The sequence below is a fragment of the Gnatocerus cornutus genome, chromosome 9 (assembly GCF_029298725.1).
Source record: "Gnatocerus cornutus isolate USDA-ARS CGAHR chromosome 9, icGnaCorn1.1, whole genome shotgun sequence".
In the NCBI taxonomy this organism is placed as follows: Eukaryota; Metazoa; Arthropoda; class Insecta; order Coleoptera; family Tenebrionidae; genus Gnatocerus; species Gnatocerus cornutus.
Window position 1 is genome coordinate 5261841 of NC_142241.1, and position 20154 is coordinate 5281994.

A 20154-nucleotide genomic window follows, 5' to 3' on the forward strand; every position below is an offset into this window, starting at 1 on the left:
ACCAGAGGATGTGTTCTAAATTAACGTAACTGAGCGTTAAATAATTGCGAAGTCACTGCAATTTGCAAACTGATTTGTCATCGTTAATTACAATGTCAGGGCTATCCATGATGTAAGTAATTTACCTGTCTGAATTCAAAAAACTATTAAAAATTCCATATCGTGGCCAAAACGAGGAGAGTATTGTGTTTGAGGTCAGACCACAATCAAGTTTTAATGAAATCTTGAAAATTTTATTACAAAGGAAAATAGATCTATTGATTACCGGAGGCAGCTCGTGTGTCTAAATTATTTCTCCCCGTTTTTTACGGTCGAAAGGGTTGTTTTCTGTGAATATAAAACTGCAGCAGCTGCGGCGATGCATTTTCACCGTCTGCGGCTTTTGCATATCGAAAACTCTTCAATGAACAATGTAAACCTGTCAGGAACAGCTTCAAAGAGTCACGTGCGCAGTTTCTAATTTGTAATGATAACATCCATTAGGTATAATTAAACCAGTTTTAATTTGTTTTTAATTACGTTAAATGCTCATGTTGTAACACCGAGGTTGCAAAAATAGCGCGTTCAGAGCCGAATTTTGAAATAAGATACTGTGCCTGTGGTCAAATATTGATTATGCAATTAAATTATTGTTTATACATTGGTGTTATTATCTTTGTAATTGGGATTATACGAGTACATATCCCCGCTTAAACAATTTTATCGATTTGTGAAAGACACTTTAAAGGGGTCAAATTGAGGGTCAATTCGGTAACTGTCACGTTACATCAAAATAAAATAAAAAGTTTCGACATCTCTGAAATGCTTTTAAACGGAATACAATTGAAACAGAAAATTTGTTACATTAGTCATGGATTTTTTTTAAATTAAATTGGAATGTGTTAGTGTGCACTATTTAGTTAAAATTATAAATTATAATTAGTTATTAATTGGTAATCAAACAACATCCAACAAAATTGCTGTTTTAATGAAGCAAATATGCGCTTGATTTAATAACAATTATGTATTATTATGGAGGAGAATTTGCTCAAATATTTGCGCATTCAGTTCAAAACCCGGAAAAAGGAAAATTGGAAGTTTGATTTATTGCGCAGATTTTCCAAATCGAAGATTCAATTTGGATGGACATTTTAAAGGCAATAACTCAGGTAGAGCTCTGATTTTTTCAGATTTTTCATTTTTGTCTCAAAAAACTGGATGAAAACGAAAACTAAAGCAGATCTTGACCTGAAAAACTTATTTTTGCCGTGTTGGTCACAAGAAAAACGATTTGATAAACGATGGGAGTTCTGAGGAATGTCAGATATTTTCAAAACCGAGAGCCCGAAACCTAAGATTGTGGGCTCATTTTAAAGCCAAGAGTGTGCCCTAGGCCCATGAATGTTTTCGCATGTCTGCATCCGCCGGTGGTGTGCTGAGGTCGTCCAAACAATATTACTCATCAATTGTAAAAACAAACTGTTGAATAGTCAAGGAAATGAAAAATCGCTTCTATTAATGTTGCGATAACAACCAGAGCTTGGCATTTGTCTACGGCAAAGTACGATATTTTTCTTGGCAGAGCCGACCTTGAAGTGAAATTTTTTGGCTCAGAGCGCAATAATTAATGTCTGTACGAAACATTGAACCAAATTAAAAGAGATTATCCCAAATTAAATTGTATAATAACAGTAGTAAATAATTGCTCTGAGAGTGTTTAAGCGACCGTTTTAAATCTAGTGTATTTTTCACAGATATTTATTCAAAGTATTTGCTTAGTGTAAACTGACGACGTACTAGCCACGTTACTTATCTAGAATTTTAATTGTACGTGATAAAAAATATTAAAAATAGATTAATACAAACACGTGCATCAAAACAAAAAAAAGAGTCTATTACAATGATAATTAATAATACTAATTTGATGTATAGTTATTGTTCGGTTATTTATAAAAACCTGCTAAGGTAAGGAAACGGCACCTCCGAAGTTAAAAATAGCAGCTTACGTCAGCGTGTTATTAAAATTCAATTGTTAAACAATATTTTTAGCGATATAAACAAGTATAATTTTCGTGTGTCGACCGGTTGCATAATCTCCGATTTTTGGCGGTAAAATTTCGTAAAGTGAAGACTCCAAACGAGGCCGAAGTTGAGCGCATTTAATGCAAATGCGGCGTTCACACGTGTCATCATAAGAAATGACAAGAGAAGAGGTCAACAATACACATCCAAACGATAAAACCGGAGGCCTATTCGACCTTGACGACGAAAATAACCCAAACGATGGGAGAGTTAATAAACGCGACCATCACAAAAAACTCACTTACCATGTGTTTAAAAATCCCACTGGGTCAGATCGAGGCTGCGAGTTATTTGTTGGTTTAACAATTGCACTATCACGTGATCGAGATGTTCAAAACAGCAGAAATCGTCCAGGAACCACTGCGGTCGCAATGTTATTTTTAAAGCGTGATTATTTGCACAACGATTAAAGAAAAAACGGGAAAGTTATACGAGGTGTGACGTAGATATTCAGCATCTTTCAGTGGCCAAATAGTCCGCACCGCACTTTCTAGAAGTTACTTCTTTGACGAAAAAACACTGTTAATTGGAACGAACTGTTGAGAAGAGAAAAACACCTATTTTGGCAACTTGGGCTTTCTTATCACTGGATTCAACCGACGCAACTTGGACTTTTTCACACTCGGTTTATCTCGGCGCTTATTTGTAAACACAATTATTTAAATAACACGACACATAAGAATGAAAGAGTTGACAAAGTTTGACTTGTTTATTTATTTTTTTCTTTGTTTGTGGAATTCTGATGGAATTTGATCTGGTTTTAACGAGTTAATACGATTATTTTAATTTTTTTATACTTCGCTTAATTCACGTAAACGCGAAGCGAGCGTGTCTTTGAACTTAATATCGCGAACTCTTCGAATGCATCTGATTTGACCGTGTGACTGTGACTACGATATCCAAACCAGCCTGTTGAATGTGGTTTTTTAACATTTTAATGGAGGATGGTGGCTACATCTGTTCTACAACAGCGCAACAGAGCCATCGATTTACTTGTATCCGCGCCATCTACACCGTATAAACAACACCGTTACAGAGAACTTTTACGGTTTTACAGATCCCCATAATATCAAATTCAGCCCGATTACGTATCATACTTTTTCGACGAAATCAAAAGTTTTTTTACTTCGACATCGATTGAAACGAAAATAGTTAAAGAATCAGGATCTTAACTTAGAGAACATTAAATTTGGCTTATACCAATTCTTGTAAAAAAAAACTCAAATTTTGGGTCCGAGGAATTTAAACCTTCATATTCTGCTTTTCTTGCAACGATTTTTCGATGTGGAATCCATACATTTCGACACTAATATATCTCTCAAGTATGTATAATAATCCGCAATCACGTTGTAACATCTTAGAATAGATTTTGATTCACAATTTCGGCTCGAAATTAATTTCTTAGCGACTGGTTGATAATAATTTCAACTTTCATTTTGGGTCGAAAACTGAATTTCGAGTCGAAATTTCTTGTGACTATTTTAATCAGTGCATGACAGTTTAGTGCGTTTTTGAGACTTTGATTGATAAAATGGCAGCTTTGTAGAAGAAACTTCTTGTTCCTGTTTATTTACTTTTTTAATCAAATGATTTTCTTAAAGATCGTTAGTCCTATGTCGTCCAGAATATTCGTAATTTTATGCATTTTTTCATTTTGAATTTTTTGTAGCTGTTCGGGTCTCTCTAGCTGAACAGAGTGAGGCAGACATTATAACAGGCAAAGCACACAAACCGATTTTTGCTCAGAATGACAACACTTGTGTCCACCCCTAAAATCGTCTTTAATTTTAAAGATAAAATTTTAGAAATTTGCATACGATCATAGTTGACAAAGCTTTAGAAGCTCACGCAAAAATTTGTGTTTTTATCACGGTTTGTTTGGCGTCGCGACGCCTAAGAAGTATAATTTTTAGCGTTTTTTGAATTTTTTGGGAAATATTCGCAAATTAAAATTTTTTCAACATAACTGTGGAACAAATATTTGAGTTTTTATTTTAAATCTAATGCAAATTGTGTTTAAAATTTGCGAAAAAAATGCTGTTTTATCAAGTTAGTTTTCAAAATTGTGACAGCGCAGTGGCAAACTACGTTTACACCAAAATTTCTCAAATCACTTCATTCACTAGTATGAAGGTCAGTTTTAGTTAACTCGGGCATGTTGCACTTTATGGACACCAGACATAGTTAACATCGACAAAGGGACAATTTCATCGAGTAAGACTTTTGTTACCATCTAAAGCGAACCAAAGATGGATGACATTTGTGACACAAAATGTTGACAGTTGAGTGTAAACGTAGTTCCCAATTTTGACGTAATGAAATTGGAAACTGACTTGATAAAACCGCTTTTTTTCCTCAGATTTTAAATACAATTTGCATTAAATCTAAAATGTCAACTGAGATATTTTTAACACATTCATATTGTAAAAAAAATAAATTACAGATTGATTTCACAAACCCTCATAATTAGCTAAAATTACATTTTTAAGGCGTCGCGAACCGAAACTATTTGTGATAAAAAACAAATTTTTACGTCAGCTTGTAGAGCTTTGTCAACTATGAGCGTATGCAAATTTTCAAAATTTTGTCTTTAAAATTAAAGACGATTTTGGGGGTGGACACAAGTGTTGCCGGACCCTGTACAATTTTCCAAATGATTGCGTAAATTAAAAAAAATAGTAGTTTTTGAAAACTACGCGCTTTTACAAACACTTTTGTCATCACGATTTAGTTATAACTAACGTTGCCAACCTTATCATTACAACACCCTGTATCTCACTCAGTAAACGTCGCTAAACTTTAGAATCGGTAGTGTCGGCCGCTATCCTTTGCGTGACGTCATCAGTATAGCGACTACGTTTAGTTGCTATATTCTGTGGTCGCTATGAATCAGAATTGATACCTTGTACAATAGATAATTAAGTCCCGCTTATCTATCTTATCGCCGCCGCCAGCATTCCGATAAACCTCATCGCCCATTAGTAGCAGACAACATGACCTTCTGTGTAGAAACTAGCATAATTCTCCTATCATTATCAATTATATTCCTCTTCAGACTCGCAAACAAAGCTCCTCCTCCCATTCTCAACATTTATCAACGCCCTAATGGCTACTTCTGGTTGAAGTTTATCTTCATGTACACCGTTCTCACCATTAAAAAGGTTTGAATAACACTCGTCTTTCCTGTAACCAATTGAACTTTCAGCTTAGTCTAAAGTTAAAACCTGCTCCAAAATTAGAAAAGTTTGATGGACCACAACCACTCTCAGGGCACCCTCAGGTATTTTTTTTAACACCTGGGCAATATTTCAACGTCATTTTAGGCCATCGACGCTGTTTACTTCAACGGCGCTAACAAAAACGGCGATTTCTTAGTGGTTGGTACCGCCCGAAGAAAAAATAAACTCGTCGATGGATTTTTCTATCTCTTCATTAAAGATTCAAAATTTGGGTTGTTAGAGTCTCCTAAACTTCCAGGAACGGCACTCTATCAAATTGAAGAAGTCCCTAAATTTAAAGCAGAGGGCATTTCATTATCTCCAATAGTTCCCATGAAGAAATGGAAAATCGAGTATGAGGGAAAAATGAAACGACACTCAAATCGTAAAGATATTGTCGACGTTAAAATAGAAGCTGAATGGTCCTCAGAGTTACCACTCTTCAATTTTGATACAGATATGGATCCGGCGACTATGGCGAAGTCGATGGCCTATGAGAAGTTCAGTAGAGAGTACTTCGAGAATCTGAAGGCGTAACGTGGTCACATTTTTATTTCTAGTATTAACTGCCTTTTGCAGTAACCATCAAACTCATTACGAGCAACACGGTGATGTTAAAGGCACTGCAACAATAAACGGACAGAAGTACCCAATTGACATCAACGCAGTCAGAGATCATAGTTTCGGTGACCACAGAGAATGGAGGAACTTTCACAGATACGGTCTGCACTTCTTCACATCAGAGACTGGAGATCGTTTCCACGTTGGGAAAATCTGTCTTCCTATTTCTTTCTCCAGGTACGTTCCCTCTTCAGTATGACAGAAACTAAATTAAATTGATAGATTCACATTGGGGTACGTCTACTCGGCTCAAGACAAGAAAATCCATCCGTTAACTTGGTGCGATTTGGAATTGTACCAACACGGTGAAGATGGGACGCCTCCTGTTGACTACGCGTTTAGTTTTGGAGCTGGTATTGACTCACGAGTGGTCAAATAGAATTATAATTTGGTTTTTTAGGTGGAAAAACTTATCGAGTCCAAGTTAATGTTCTCCACTCTCCTCATTTTTATATTAGTAAAGACTGGGAAAGTAAAGTGGTTGAAAGGCTCTGTTCTTTTAAGATTAATGGAGTTAAAGGTTGGGGGGCTGCTGAGTGGCAGTACCGGAATGTGAACGAGAAGAATGTTGGGGATTATGATGGCAGTTGAAATTGTTTTATTGTAAATGAATAAAAAAGTGAAGAATTTTTAATTTTATTTTATCTAGTTTTATAAATCCATAAAATTAAAGACAAAGACATTCATCTCCGTTACACGATGCCCTTTTATACCCTTCTCGCCTACATTTTCCATAACATTGCCCAAAGTTGCAAAAGAATCCTCTCGCTTCACGGTGTTTTAATTGGACTTCATCTAAAAAAAGAAAGTCAAAAAAAATAAAAGGTACTAAAGTGATAATTACCATTGAAATCGTTCAACTGTTGGGCTGTGGTAGAAATGACAAGCAATGCTGCCACAAAGACAAAGAGAAGTGTAATTTTAACCATTTTGAAAACGAGTTGTGGAGTTCTGGAGGCTTATATCACTGAGATTTCTTGTTGGTGCGCGGCGTTTTTATAGGTCGAAAGAGGTTATCGCGCTGATGAAATAAAATGCTAGGATTCCCCTTTTACGTGAGATGAACAAAAGTTGAGGGAAATTTTAAGCACGGCTAATATAGTAAATAGTTTAAATTAATTTCTTAGAAACATAAAAATAAATGCAATGAGACGATAAAAAATTACACAAAATTTAAAATCCCAATAAAGGATTTGCGACAATACTTTAGCCACAAATTGTGGTAATTTCTCTAAACAGTTTTTTTAGGTAATTGTAGAGATTGTAGGAATAAAAAACTTAGACTGACAATGGGAGACAATTTTTGGTTGGTCTTAAAAATAAAAATTTCTAAAATTTAAGCCTTCTTCTCTATAAATTTGCAATTTACTAGCGTTAAAGCACGACTCAAAAGTAGTAACTGTTCCAAATTTTATGGCTATTATTCAAATTGCGAATTTTAGTAAATTATGTTGGTTTGTTCTACTAAAATTTCAATTAGTGTCTTTTTCTCTACAATTTTGTAAATTGGAAGAGTTAATACTCGACGCAAAGATAGTATTCCCCAAATTTCATAGCTGTAGCAGAAAAATTACCAAAATTACGAATTTTAGAATAAGATGTCAAAAATTTTTGCTTCCTTTCAGAAATAAAAATTTATTAAATTTGTGTTTCACTCTACAATTTTGCAATTTGGTAGAGTTAATACACGACTCAAAGATAGTAACGCCTCCAAATTTTATAGTTGTAGAACAAAAATTACCAAAATTACGAATTACGAATCGAGGGGATCTAAAATTTTTGCTTCACCTTAAAAATTGAAATTTCTAAAATTTGTGTCTTTCGCTGTTCAGTTTTGCAACTTAGATGAGTTATTAATACACAAATCAGAAATAGCAGCTTCGCTAAATTTCATTTCAACTGTGGCATTAAAACTCTCAAAATTACGAATTAAAGTAAAAGGTAGCTGAAGTTGTTTGTTTACTAAGGGTGGTTAAAAAATTCAAATGTTTCCATCTTTTTTATTTCGGAAAAAATGAATTTTGGAATTCGGAATATATAATTTTTCCGGAAAAACTGAAACCCAAAATTCCGGTTGCCATTTGGCGACTACCTGGAATTTCAAGCGCTTCTAATTTATAAAAATATAAACTAAAAACCTCAAAGTAATTAATTTAAAGTACATAAATGTTTCTACACATTGCAAAACAACATAATCAGCAAATATAAATTTTTCACAACAAAACAAATATTTTGCTTTATCTTCTCGGAAGAAAGGATTCCCCTCTGTATGAACCCGATTCAAAATCATATAAAAGCCACCAGAGAATGTCTGTAGAACAAAGTCAAAGCCAGATCTCAAAATGAAACTCACATTCATTTTCGTGTTGATCGCTTCAGTTTTTGCCGTAATGGTAAACTCTTTCGCTCTAGAAGAAGAAGAAGGTAAGATTATTTTTTTTAGTATCACAGAAAAAAACGTTTTTTTCAAGGTCTGCACCAACTTGAGCGTGTTAAAAGAGGAAGTGGTTGCTACAAGAGACTGTGTCAAATTGAATGCAAATCGAGACATCCTTCGTACAGCGGATTTTGCATAAATGGGAAATGTGATTGCATGTAATAAATTGTTTATTTTATTATAATGGGTTGTGGTTTGAATAAATATTAATTCTATTGGGTATACAATTTATTGATAAAAACTCTTATAAGTATAATAGTCGCTCAGCAACCTAACTCGATCTAAGAAAATGAGGTCTGATTTTTCTACCCGGCAAATTCTCTTCATTGTCCGTTGCTATGAACGCCTTGTTCAAATCAACAGTGCATTTGTAAACATTCTTCTTTTTCGCCATTGCTTTCTTGCGGAGCATTTCCTCGAACTTCTTTAAATTATTTTGATATTTCCTGCAACCGATACGTAGTACAATGAAATTATAATAAAGTTTAACTTACTCATTATAAATGTTGTTTTCCATGGTGAATGATCTGGTGAAGTTTAAAGACACGATAAGACGAGCTCAAAAAAAGACCACTTTTTTCCGATTACACTAATTAGGAATTGATTCAAGAACAAGGAGAATTAACAATTCAAATGATAGGTAAATTAACAACAAATTACGCAAACATCTTTAACACTTCGTTTCTCTCACGAAATTAAATTGGCATTCAATTCCCCTTCCAGTTGAGGTAAAAACTAGTCGTTTCTTGTACTTCAGTGTTTTTACAACGATGTCTTTAACAATCTTGTTTTTGCTAATCACCTCGTGTGTGGTTTATATACAGGGTGATGATCCTGGACTTAAAGGTAATTTTTTATTATGGTAGAAAGAAAAGTATCATTTAAAAGCTTAGGTCACGCAAACTACGCACTTGCCAAACTGCCCAATTGTGTGCCCAGTGGATGTTACAAAACGTGTCGGGAAAGAGAGCCTTTTTATTCATCCGGATTCTGCATAAATGACAGTTGTAGATGCATGTAAAAGCAAACAAAATCCTAAATAAATTTTGACGTTAAATTGTAGAGTTTTATTTATTTTGAAATGACTAGAACTCTCAAACCGAATCAACAGAACTTATCAACACATATTGATTAGCACTCCCTACAACCAAAAGTTACTTAAAAATACGACATGACGGAGGTAAGATCAATTTCTCCGGCGATTTAATTTTTTTAATATCTAAATCTCAGCACTATACCGATCTCCTCCTCATTAGCGCAAAATCCGGAAACTTACAGACCCTGAAAGAAGCGTGGCTGAAAACAGAAAACCGGAACGAAACCGACTTCCTCGGACATAACGCCCTCACTCTCTCAATAATTCACGAGCATTTCGAAGTCTTCCGATTTCTCGTTGATTCAGGTGCCAATGTGAATGTTACCAACAGAGTTTTTTCCACGTTCGGAGCTCTTTGCAGAGATAGGAGAGAGCGAATTTTGAGGGAGTTCCAAGGTAGGGATAGTTTTTTAGGTGGGACGCCGCTCATTTGTGCTGTCAGAGCTAGGAATTTACAAATAGTGCAATATTTACTGGAAAAAGGAGCCGATCCGAATGGTGTGGACGAGGAAGATCGCATTGCGTTGTATTATGCTATTTTGAAGAGGTGCGATAGAGAAATGGTTGATTTGTTGATTCAAAGTGGGAGTGAAATTGATAGTCCTCGGGATCATTTGGATGAATATGCGACTTTTCATTACAATTTTGGGGAATATTGGGACGAAATGAAGGCACACCTGGAAATCTAATTAAAGATAAATAAATTTGTTTGTACACCTGTCTTAAAGATAAGAAAAGATATGATAAATGTGCCACACTTGTTAGTTATTTTGATACCTACTTAATCCAACAATAAGAAAGAATTAAGTCTGTTTCTTCAACACCTCGCAATCCTATTTCAGTTTTTCCTAGAACAATAATGAAATTTTCTGTACAAATGAAAATATTTACAAACGGTAAATACAGCAATAAAAATCACAACGACTTTATCTCCAAGTTCCTCGAACTCTCGGATTCCCGGTGGCCTCCTTTTTGGTGTATAAAACGTCCAGAGACACGTCTCAGAGTCAAACTAATTTAAAAGTCTTCATACTGGTAACACTCCTCAGAATGAAGAAAGTGAATTTTTGTGTACTTCTTGTAGCGATTCTAATCGTTACCGTGGCATCGTATGAAGATCAAGAACGAAATGGTAAGATTTTCCCAAAAAGAAGTTTTCTTATATTGTTCTTTCAGTTTTACGAAGATTTGCTCGCGCTGCTGTCCTACCAGTTTGTCGCAATCGTGCTTGCATTATAAATGGTCATTGCAGTGATTGCTGTCTTTTCCCGCATGTTGGACTTTGTAGTTTTAGGAAATGTTCATGTCTCTGAAAGGATTGCTCGTTTTAAAAGTATTATAATGTTGATTAAAGGTCAATATGTCTATGAATAAATTTAATTTAAGTTAATTGGTCGATTAATTTAATTTCAGTAAACCCATATGTGAGTGTGATTTGTGATTTGGCGTTTAGCTCGTTATTAATGTTAAGTCTTTATTTATGCGTAAATTAACTCGACACTGAATGCTTTCATCCCTTGTTCGACACTGCAGTGTTCTCACTTACGGATAGAAATGTCGTCCATCAAATAGCGGCGATCTGATTGTTTTCGGAAATAAAATTATGTTATTATTATTTATTAGTACTATTAGTAATGCAGAGCAACCTTGATAATCCGGACCTTCAGTACGGATTATTCAATAATTGGAACGGGTTATTTCATTACATTATGTATGAGTAACCTGATAAATGAGCAGTTTTTTGTCAAATTTTAAATACAATTAAAATGACAACTGAGACATTTTTAACACAATTATTTTGAAACATAAATAAATTAGCAATTGGTTTCACAAACGGTCACAAATCGCGTAAAATTACAATATTAAGGCGTCGCGACGCTAAAACTACCCTGTTAGGTACATATAATATCTTTTATCTTAAAATAATAAAGAATATTCATTAAAATTTTTGGAGCCTTTATTATTGCTTTTGATAACAATATAATGATATACCCCAACACTTCAGGGGCGCGCAGGATATAAATTTGATGAATCTTCAAATACAGAGTGAACCCTAATAAAGTGCAAAGATTTTAACCACAATATCAGACACGGCAGTTTGAAATAGTAGCCAAATTGGGAATTTCGCGTTCCAAAACATCACAGTCTCCAAAAAAAATATTTAAAGTTTTCTACAGAAATAGCATGCGCAACTAAATTATTATGTTAGGTCAGTTACAATGCCATTGTCAGTCCAAACCATCGAAAAGTTGGAAATAAAAACGTTAATAAACAAGTGGCAAAAGCAGGACGGAATTTTTAAAATTTCCTGTTCTTCCGACGGTGCATTTTTTAGCAAAAATCGAATTTTATATTTCTTAAAAAAAGGTAGCATCCCTAAAATTTGGACTTACTTACTTTTCTAATTTGTTTTATTAAACATATCTTTGAAAACAGGGTTGAATCCTTAAAAAGTGTTGTGTTTTTTAAAAGACCTTACTAGAAGTCAATTAAAATTTGATTTCACCGATTGTGAATGCAGAACTTATCAACCCTGATAACACTCTAATCACGTCAGAGATTTGTCTAAACATGTTTTGATCATTTTTATTATTGTCAATTACGAAGATTGGCTTTCTGCAATTGAATATTTATCACTCGTGGTTATTTTCAATGTCAAATTCAAAGAGTTAACATCCTTAAAATGAATCTAATTTACAAACTTCTCATACTGTGCATTTTTTGTGTCTCTTTAACATTATCATTAGATACATGTAAGTGATCGTGTTTTTCTCACCTTGGAGTACAGTTTTTTCTAGTTGAATTCCCGTGTGCAGGCAGACAGAGAGATTGCGACCAAGTTCTGTGCGGAATTTGTTGCAAATTTAGACACATGACGTTGGTAGGAGTTTGTAAAAGAAACATATGCGAATGTTGGTAATCACGGTTTGTAACATCCCCAGTTACAAACAATAAAATTTCAATTGACTCATTTCAGCACGCTGGTAATTCCCAAAACAAACTTCCTTTGTGTTTATTAAACACGATCTTTATTAGTTCAATAGTGCTATAAATTAACTTTAGCGTAGAGTAGTAATTCAGTTTCATTACAACAATTACTTGTAACAACCATGAAAACGATCGTGCTGGTGAGTCTCTTTTTTGCGATTTACTTCGCCGGCTGCAAATCGACTCCTTTGAAAGAAAAAAATGTTTCTGGTAAGTTGTTATTGTGTAATCACTTCATCAGTTAATCAACGATACTATAATTAGACGTCCGTGAGTTATCATTTGTGAGGTCAAAGATCATTTAAAGATAATACAAGTAATTTGCATCAGTCATGTTTTTTCCAGGTATTCAAATGACGACGTGTCCGAAATTGATCAGTTGTCAACATCTGTGTGGCAAAAGTTCTATGCTTTCTTGGGTGCAAAAGTGTGGTTGCAGGTGCAATAAAAAAGCGACGAAAAGTCGGCACTTGGCTGTTTGATTAAAAGTCTTTTCACTTGTTATCTCTCATTTTAATTTATTTGAACAGGTGTTACATCCTGTGACAATCAATCACGATATCAAAATCAATCAGTTTTTATCCACAATCACAACAATGAAGATCGTTGCAGTTTTTCTCATTTTCGTCGCTGTAGGCTCGGCCTTTGAAATCAGCACGTTTTTGGACAATCTTGAGCCAATTAATACCGATGAGTTTCTAAAATCCGCGGCTAAATGTAAAAACCAAGGTCGGTACTAAATTGATTAATTAACTGATTTTCTAGATGGTTGCGACTTGGCAAACTGTCCAAATAACGTCTGTAAATACGAACATTTTTGTCGGTATTATTGTGATAGAATCGCAAAAACTGATGGATTTTGTCACCAAGGAAAATGTGTTTGTTCGCCCATAAAATTCTAATTATTATTATTGTTGATGCGAAAATAAAACACGAAAAACTAGACTTGAGTTTTACTTAGCCCATGAAGCGCGGAATTGCAGTGCTACCAACACGTAAGTGACCACAGTTCCAGATATCTGTAACAGAAAAGTGGTCTTCAGTGGTTTTCTGTTTTGAAACTTACAGAAGCTAAGAGTCGAGTTCCTACGGTGAAAATGTGGGAGGCTCTCAAAACGGGTTTCTGAATTATCATTGTTGATATCAGGACTTCCACCTAAAAAAAAAATTGGGTCTTGTGTAAAATTTTTCTTTCAGAATTTTAACTTTGCCCTACAAATTTCATGGTAAAACTTACCTGGGTTGCTTCCATGAGCGTCATTTTACTAATTGGGTATCGGAACAATAAAGACAAGATGTCGTCGGTCTGAAACAAATTCATACGTAACCAGAATGTTTTATAGAAAAATGAAGAAAAGCTAATGAAAATTTTTCCAATAAATTCGGAAACTAAGCGGAGCGAGCAACGAAATCAACTTTCAGTCAGCATTAGTTAACTTCAATTAACATTTTCAACGATGGATAAATGACTTTGAGATCAACCACACGCAAAAACTGTCTTACCTTATTATTTATTTCCTTTTCACAGTTCACGAAAACATTGATTATCGCTGCTATAGTCACACCTGTTCTCAAATTCCGAAACAACATATCAATATTGTTATACTCTCCAAATTTCAACAATATAAAAATATTAATAATTATAGAAGCAGTCATCACCATGATCCATAGTGTTATCAAAACTGACATAGATTTCGACAGCAGAGAAACAGTATCACTAAGAAAGGAAACTAACTGTTGATACAACTTCAGTCGTTGAACTAAAAGCGATCTAGTCCTCAACAGTTGAGCCTCAAAAGCTCTAAGAATAACACCTACTATTAAAATCCTTTCGGCGAATTCCAAGAAACCCAAACTGTGATAAAAGAATAACACAGTAAGAGCCGATCTTCGTAAAGAGGACCACTGGAAGTTATCGTACGAGAAAATACACCACTCAACTGCGTTAAGACAAGCTAATAATAAAGCCACAACCACGGCGTAGTTGTAAATTAAAAACTTCCTCCTCACTTTATTATCAATCAATTTTTCAAGATTAAAAAGGTTGTGGTTTTCAAACAAGTACAGCCAGGAGTTTAGTTCTTGTTTGTGCATTACCACTTGGGACCCAATAAGAATACCTAATATTATACTTCCAACCAGAACCAAGAGATCAGCGATGAACATAATGCAAGTGGATTGTTCATTTTTGCATACCATAAAAATTTGAGGAAAACAAGAAAACGTAGCACAAATAAAAATGATCAATAAGAAAATATTGAAAACCATAAGGGTTAAGTTGGTTTCCAGGTGGGGTTTTGGGGAAAAATTGAGTTTGCGATGAGGACAGCAAAATTTCAGGGGAAAAAGAAGTTTAACGATGTTGTACTCTGGATGGAGAAGACAAAAAAGACAATCGGAGGATGTCATTTTACTGGTTGCCACAGAACAACTGAATTGAATTAAAACATCGGAATTTATAGGAGTCCACTTAATTAATTACTAATTAGAGAGAGTATGCTATCTGCATCATAAATAATAATAATTTATTGTGTGGCTGTTCATTAACTTGAAAGAGAAAAAAAAACAAAAAAAAACTCTTACCTTGTCATTTATCTCCTTTTCGCAGTTCACCAAAACATTGACTATCGCTGATATAGTCACACCTGTCCTCAAATTCCGAAAGAGCATATCAATATTATACTCCCCATATTTCAACAAAATAAAAATATTGATAATTATAGAAGTAGTTAGCACCATACTCCACAGTGCTATTAAAACCGACAAAGATTTCGACAGTAGAGAAACAGTGCCACTAACGAAAGAAACTAACTGTTGATACAATTTCAACTTTTGAACTAAAAACGATGTTCTTGTTCTCAACAACAGTTGGGCCTCAAAAGCTCTAAGAACCACACCTACTATTAAAATCCTTTCGGTTAACTCCAAGAAACCCAAACTATGATAGAAGTATAAAACAATAAGCGCCGTTCTTCGTAAAAAAGACCACGGGTATTGATCGTACGAAAAAAAACACCACTCAAATGCGTTAACACAAGCAATTAATAAAACAACAAGAACGGAGTAATTGCACATTAAAAACTTCTTCCTCGTTTTATTATCAATCAAATTTTGAAGATTAAAAAGCTTGTGGTTTTCAAACAAGTACAACCATGAGTTTAGTTCTTGTTTGTACGTTACCAGTTGGGATCCAAGAACAGCACCTAAAATTATACTTCCAACCATAATCAGTAATTCAGCGATGAACATGATGCAAGTTGATTGTTCAGTCTTGCATATTAGAGAAATTTGAGGTACATAAGAAAACGTAGCTGAAATTAAAAAGATCAATAAAAAAATAAAAAAAATCGCCATAGTTGAGTTGATTTTTAGGTGGGGTTTTGAGGAAAAATTGATTTTGCGATGGGGACAGCAAAAATGAAGTGGAAAGAGAAGTTTGGCGCTCCGGATGAAGCAGACAAAAAAGACAATCGGAGGATGTCATTTTACTGGTTGACCCAGACAGAAAAACTGAATTGAATTCGAACATCAAAACCAATACGTGTCCACTTAATTAATTACTAATTAGAGAGAGTATGCGATGTGCATCATAAATAAACTAAAGGAGAAGACGAACCAATTTTGAAGATTAAATGCAATCATTTAATGTGTAGCTGTCCATTTATTTGAAAGAGAACATGAAAGTGAAAAAACAAAAAAACTACTGTCACGCACTGTCTTACCTTATTATTTATTTCCTTTTCACAGTTCACCAGAATATTGACCATTGCTGCTATAGTCACACCGGTCCTCAAATTCCGAAATAACATATCAAGATTATTATACTCTCCGTATTTTAATAGAATAGAAATATTAAAAATTATAGAAACAATCAACACCATCGTCCACAATGTTAACAATAGCGACAAACATCTCGACAAGACAGACATAGTATCACTAACGAAAGAAACCAACTGTTGATACACCCTCAATCGTTTAACTAAATACAATCTTGTCATTTTCAACATCAGTAGCTGGGTCTCAAAAGCTCTAAGAATCACACCGACTATTAAAATCCTTTCAGTTAATTCCAAGAAGGCAAAACTGTGATAGAAGAACACCAGAATAAGAGCTAATCTTCGTAAAGAGGACCACGGAAAAGTGTCGTATGAAAAAATAAACCACTCAACTACGTTAAAAGAAGTTGTCAATAAAACAACAACGACAACTGAGTGATTGACAATTAAAAACCTTTTTCTCGTTTTGTAATCAATTAATTTTTCAAGATTAAAAAAAAATTGATTTTCGAACAAGTACAACCATGAGTTTACTTCTTGTTTATATTTTTCTATTCGGGACATAAGAAAAAAATCTAAAATTATGCTTCCAACCATAACCACTAGGTCGGCGATGAACATAATACAAGTAGATTGTTCATTCTTGCATATTATAGAAATTTGAGGAAGGTAAGAAAATATGGCGCAAACAAAAAAGATTGATAAAAAAATATAATAAGTCACCAAAAGTGAGTTGGTTTTCAGATGAGGCTTTAAAGAAAAATTGCGTTTCCGATGAGGGCAGTAAAAATGGATTGGAAAGAGAAGTCTGACGATGTTACGCTCCGGATGGACAAGACAAAAAAGACATTCGGATGATGTCATTTTGCTGGTTGGCACAGCACAACTAAATTAAATTGGTACATCGAAATTAATATGAGCCCACTTAATTAATTAGTAATTAGAGAGAGTATGCTAGAGGGGCTAATTTTTAAGATTAATTGTAATTGTGTGTACAGTAATTTGGGACATTTTTTTCACTTTCACCCAAAAACTATCTTACCTTGTTATTAATCTCCTTTTCACAATTAACCAAAACACTGACTAATGCTGATATAGTCACAACATTCCTCAAATTACGAAAAAATATACCAACATTATACTCTCCATATTTTAACACAATAAACGTATTAAAAATGATAGAAGCAATAATCAGGATACTCCACGTTATCACCAAAACCAACAGACTCTTCATTAAAAGACAAACACTGTTACTTATAAAAGAAGATAACTGTTGGTACAAAACTAAAGACGATCTTCCACTTCTCAACAACTGAGTCTCCAAAGCTCTGAGAACTACACCGATTATGAAAATCCTTTCAGTTACTTCAATGAAACCCAGATTGTGATGGAGGAACAACATAACAAGAGCTGATTTTCGTAAAGACGACCACGCGAGATTGTCGTACGAAAAACGAAACAACACAACTGCGTTAAAACAACTCAAAAATAAAGCAACAAAACCGGCGTAACTAAAAATTGAAAATTTCTTTTTTGTTTCGTTATCAATTATTTTTTCAAGATTAAAAGATTTGTGGTTTTCAAACAAGTACAACCATGCGGTGAGTTCCTGTTGATATGATCTCAACCGGAATATAAGAAGAAGTCCCAAAATTGCGCTTCCTGCCATAATTAGAAGATCAGAAATGAACGTAATACAAGTAGACTGCCCACTCTTACAAATTATGGGAAGTTGAGAGATGTAAGACACTATGGCGCAAGTCAGAAATATTGCTAAGAAAATGTAATATACTATGATAGTTGGGATGATTTTCAAGTGGGGCTTCACAGAAAAATTCTTCCGATGAGGACAGAAAAACTGAATTGGAAAAATGACTTTGGCGATGTTGTGCTGCGGGTGGAGAAGACAAAAAAGACAATCTGAGGATGTCATTTTGTTGGTTGACAGAGAATAACTAAATTGAATTGAACCCTCTTCATTAATTAGAAAGTGAACACTAATTGCATCATTAATTTAGAGTTACAAAGAATTATCATAATCAATTTCAATTAAATAAATTGTGGTGGATATAAAAATTAAAGTGACCCAAAGAAAAATTGCAAGTGAGGTGCGCAATATTAATAAAAATCCTTACCTTGTCATTGACCTCTTTTTCGCAAACTACCAAAAACGCGATAATTGCAACAACAGTCATAAAAGTTCTTAAGTGAAGCAGCAACATATTTCCAACCCCATAATCTTCATACTTAATCAAAATTGTAATGTCAAAAATTAAAGAAGTGGTTACACCAACTAACCAAAAGGACAATAAAATCGACAAAAACTTCATTTTTAAACTAATGGTACTGTAAGTAAAAGAAACTAAACGTTGAAATTTCTTTAACATCTCCACAAAAACCCGCTGATTTCCCAACTGTGATTCAAAAGCTCGAAGAACAGTACCGACTATAAGAACGCGTTGAGTTAATTCAAGATAACCGAAAGTGTTATAGAGGAACATTATAAAAAACGCAAACTTTCTAAGAAAGGCGCCTCCTAAGTTGTCGTATGAATAAAAACACCACAATAAAGAGAATCCGCCACTTGCTAAAAAAACAAATAAAGAGATATTACAAAACATGTTGAATTTTTTGCGTTCCTTCAAATCAATGATTTCGTTTAAACTGAAGACATGGGGGTTTTCAAAGAGATATACCCAGGCTCTCAATTCGTGTTTGTTCAGAGGTAGTTTTCTAAGAATAATAAAACCTAATAATGTACTACCCACAACGACAAGAAAGTCACCAACCAGCATGAGACAATCAGACTTGTCTTCCGAGCACACGGACGGAAATTGACGCAGATACGAAATTATAACAGCAGGTAACAAGAAGGATAAAATGAAGAAAAAGACTAAAACGCCTCGAACTATTTTAATTTCGGGTTGTGAAGAAAAGTGGAATTTCCGGTGACGACAGAATGGTTGGACTGGAGAGAAATACTGCACGACATAGTGCTCTGGTAAGAGGAGGCACAGGACACATTGGGCTGTCATTTCGATACTGGCAGTCGATAGCACTCCACGGTAATTGAACACGTTCTTTAATAAAACTAATGGTACTCTTACCTTGTTATTTATCTCCTCTTCACATTGTACCAACGCGATAATGATTCCTCCAATATTCATGATTGTCTTCAAATTCAGAAGCACCATATCAGATATTTCATAGTCCACGTACTTTATCACGATAAAAGTGTTAAAAATGACGGACATCGTTATCAAAATAGCCCAAGAAAACAGTAAAATTTTCAAACTGTCCACAAGAAGTCCCACATTTCTATGGACGAAACAAACGAGATGTTGAAACATTTTCAAGTCTTCAATCAAAGTTTCCTTTTTTGGTAAAAGTAAGTGAGAATGGAAGGATTGAAGAATCGTCCTGATCAGAATAATTCGTTTCACCAGATGCAATAAACCGAAAAAGTGGTACAAAATTATTAAAGTACAACATGTCTTTCGTAGATATGACCACGATAAGTTATCGTAGGAATAAAATGATAAGAGCATGGCATATCCACAGGTTGCTGGCAATATTACCCAAAACGAGTTATTGTAAATTTTGAATTTTTTAAAAGAAATGTCGTCAATGATTTTGGGAAGGTGAAATTTTCCGGAGTTTTCGAACAAATACAACCAAGAATTCAGTTCGTTTCTGTACGGTACGACTTTTACCAGAAGAAGTATGCCCAGGACAGAGCTCCCTGTGCTAAAAATGAAATCGGAAATTAAAAGAATGCAATATTTCTCGTTGTGACACAGGAGTGGAATTAGGGGGAGGTGCGATACTGAAGCCACAACTAACAGAATTATTACAAAGATGTAAGAAACTAACTGCACTGGGATTATGGTAAAATATGGTTTTAAAGAGTAACCGAACCTTCGATGGGCACACGAACATTGGACCAAGAAGGCATAC

At 34.5% G+C, this 20154-nt stretch overlaps 4 protein-coding genes and 8 long non-coding RNA genes across 13 annotated transcripts in view; 8 read left to right on the forward strand and 4 right to left on the reverse strand.

Moving 5' to 3' along the window:
• LOC148168050 (receptor-type guanylate cyclase Gyc76C-like) overlaps nt 1–2966 on the reverse strand; it is a 37408-nt gene extending 34442 nt beyond the window's left edge. For both annotated transcript variants that reach the window (XM_088044877.1, XM_088044876.1), the window contains exon 1: nt 2307–2966. The gene's annotated coding sequence lies outside the window, so the exon portion shown is untranslated. The remainder of the gene's footprint in view (nt 1–2306) is intronic.
• A 1856-nt stretch (nt 2967–4822) lies between these two features.
• On the forward strand, nt 4823–6529 carry LOC148168051 (uncharacterized). The gene is made up of 6 exons (XM_088045343.1): nt 4823–5222; nt 5267–5341; nt 5385–5812; nt 5859–6077; nt 6123–6253; nt 6301–6529. Exons 1-6 carry the CDS (start codon nt 5055–5057, stop codon nt 6489–6491), a joined length of 1212 nt encoding a protein of 403 aa, XP_087901469.1. The 5' UTR covers nt 4823–5054; the 3' UTR covers nt 6492–6529.
• On the reverse strand, nt 6521–6868 carry LOC148168052 (uncharacterized). The gene is made up of 2 exons (XR_015770726.1): nt 6745–6868; nt 6521–6689 (listed from the first exon to the last, which is right to left on the reverse strand). It is a non-coding gene; the product is annotated as an uncharacterized LOC148168052 (long non-coding RNA).
• A 1364-nt stretch (nt 6869–8232) lies between these two features.
• LOC148168053 (uncharacterized) lies at nt 8233–8558 on the forward strand. Its single transcript, XR_015770754.1, has 2 exons — nt 8233–8324; nt 8372–8558. It is a non-coding gene; the product is annotated as an uncharacterized LOC148168053 (long non-coding RNA).
• A 1-nt stretch (nt 8559) lies between these two features.
• Nucleotides 8560–9341, reverse strand: LOC148168054 (uncharacterized). Its single transcript, XR_015770756.1, has 2 exons — nt 8832–9341; nt 8560–8783 (listed from the first exon to the last, which is right to left on the reverse strand). It is a non-coding gene; the product is annotated as an uncharacterized LOC148168054 (long non-coding RNA).
• Nucleotides 9066–9394, forward strand: LOC148168055 (uncharacterized). The gene is made up of 2 exons (XR_015770755.1): nt 9066–9183; nt 9231–9394. It is a non-coding gene; the product is annotated as an uncharacterized LOC148168055 (long non-coding RNA).
• Nucleotides 9395–9406: 12 nt separating this feature from the next.
• LOC148168056 (uncharacterized) lies at nt 9407–10185 on the forward strand. Its single transcript, XM_088045923.1, has 2 exons — nt 9407–9517; nt 9568–10185. Exons 1-2 carry the CDS (start codon nt 9509–9511, stop codon nt 10120–10122), a joined length of 564 nt encoding a protein of 187 aa, XP_087902049.1. The 5' UTR covers nt 9407–9508; the 3' UTR covers nt 10123–10185.
• A 64-nt stretch (nt 10186–10249) lies between these two features.
• LOC148168057 (uncharacterized) lies at nt 10250–11189 on the forward strand. Its single transcript, XR_015770753.1, has 2 exons — nt 10250–10565; nt 10610–11189. It is a non-coding gene; the product is annotated as an uncharacterized LOC148168057 (long non-coding RNA).
• An 866-nt stretch (nt 11190–12055) lies between these two features.
• On the forward strand, nt 12056–12502 carry LOC148168058 (uncharacterized). The gene is made up of 3 exons (XR_015770757.1): nt 12056–12186; nt 12232–12358; nt 12411–12502. It is a non-coding gene; the product is annotated as an uncharacterized LOC148168058 (long non-coding RNA).
• LOC148168059 (uncharacterized) lies at nt 12424–12913 on the forward strand. The gene is made up of 2 exons (XR_015770752.1): nt 12424–12631; nt 12767–12913. It is a non-coding gene; the product is annotated as an uncharacterized LOC148168059 (long non-coding RNA).
• Nucleotides 12914–13017: 104 nt separating this feature from the next.
• LOC148168060 (uncharacterized) lies at nt 13018–13364 on the forward strand. Its single transcript, XR_015770751.1, has 2 exons — nt 13018–13138; nt 13187–13364. It is a non-coding gene; the product is annotated as an uncharacterized LOC148168060 (long non-coding RNA).
• LOC148168061 (uncharacterized) lies at nt 13277–14898 on the reverse strand. Its single transcript, XM_088045922.1, has 4 exons — nt 13925–14898; nt 13659–13727; nt 13488–13577; nt 13277–13440 (listed from the first exon to the last, which is right to left on the reverse strand). The coding sequence occupies exons 1-4, from the start codon at nt 14828–14830 to the stop codon at nt 13375–13377; spliced, it is 1131 nt and encodes a 376-aa protein (XP_087902048.1). The 5' UTR covers nt 14831–14898; the 3' UTR covers nt 13277–13374.
• Between the last annotated feature and the right edge of the window lie 5256 nt (nt 14899–20154).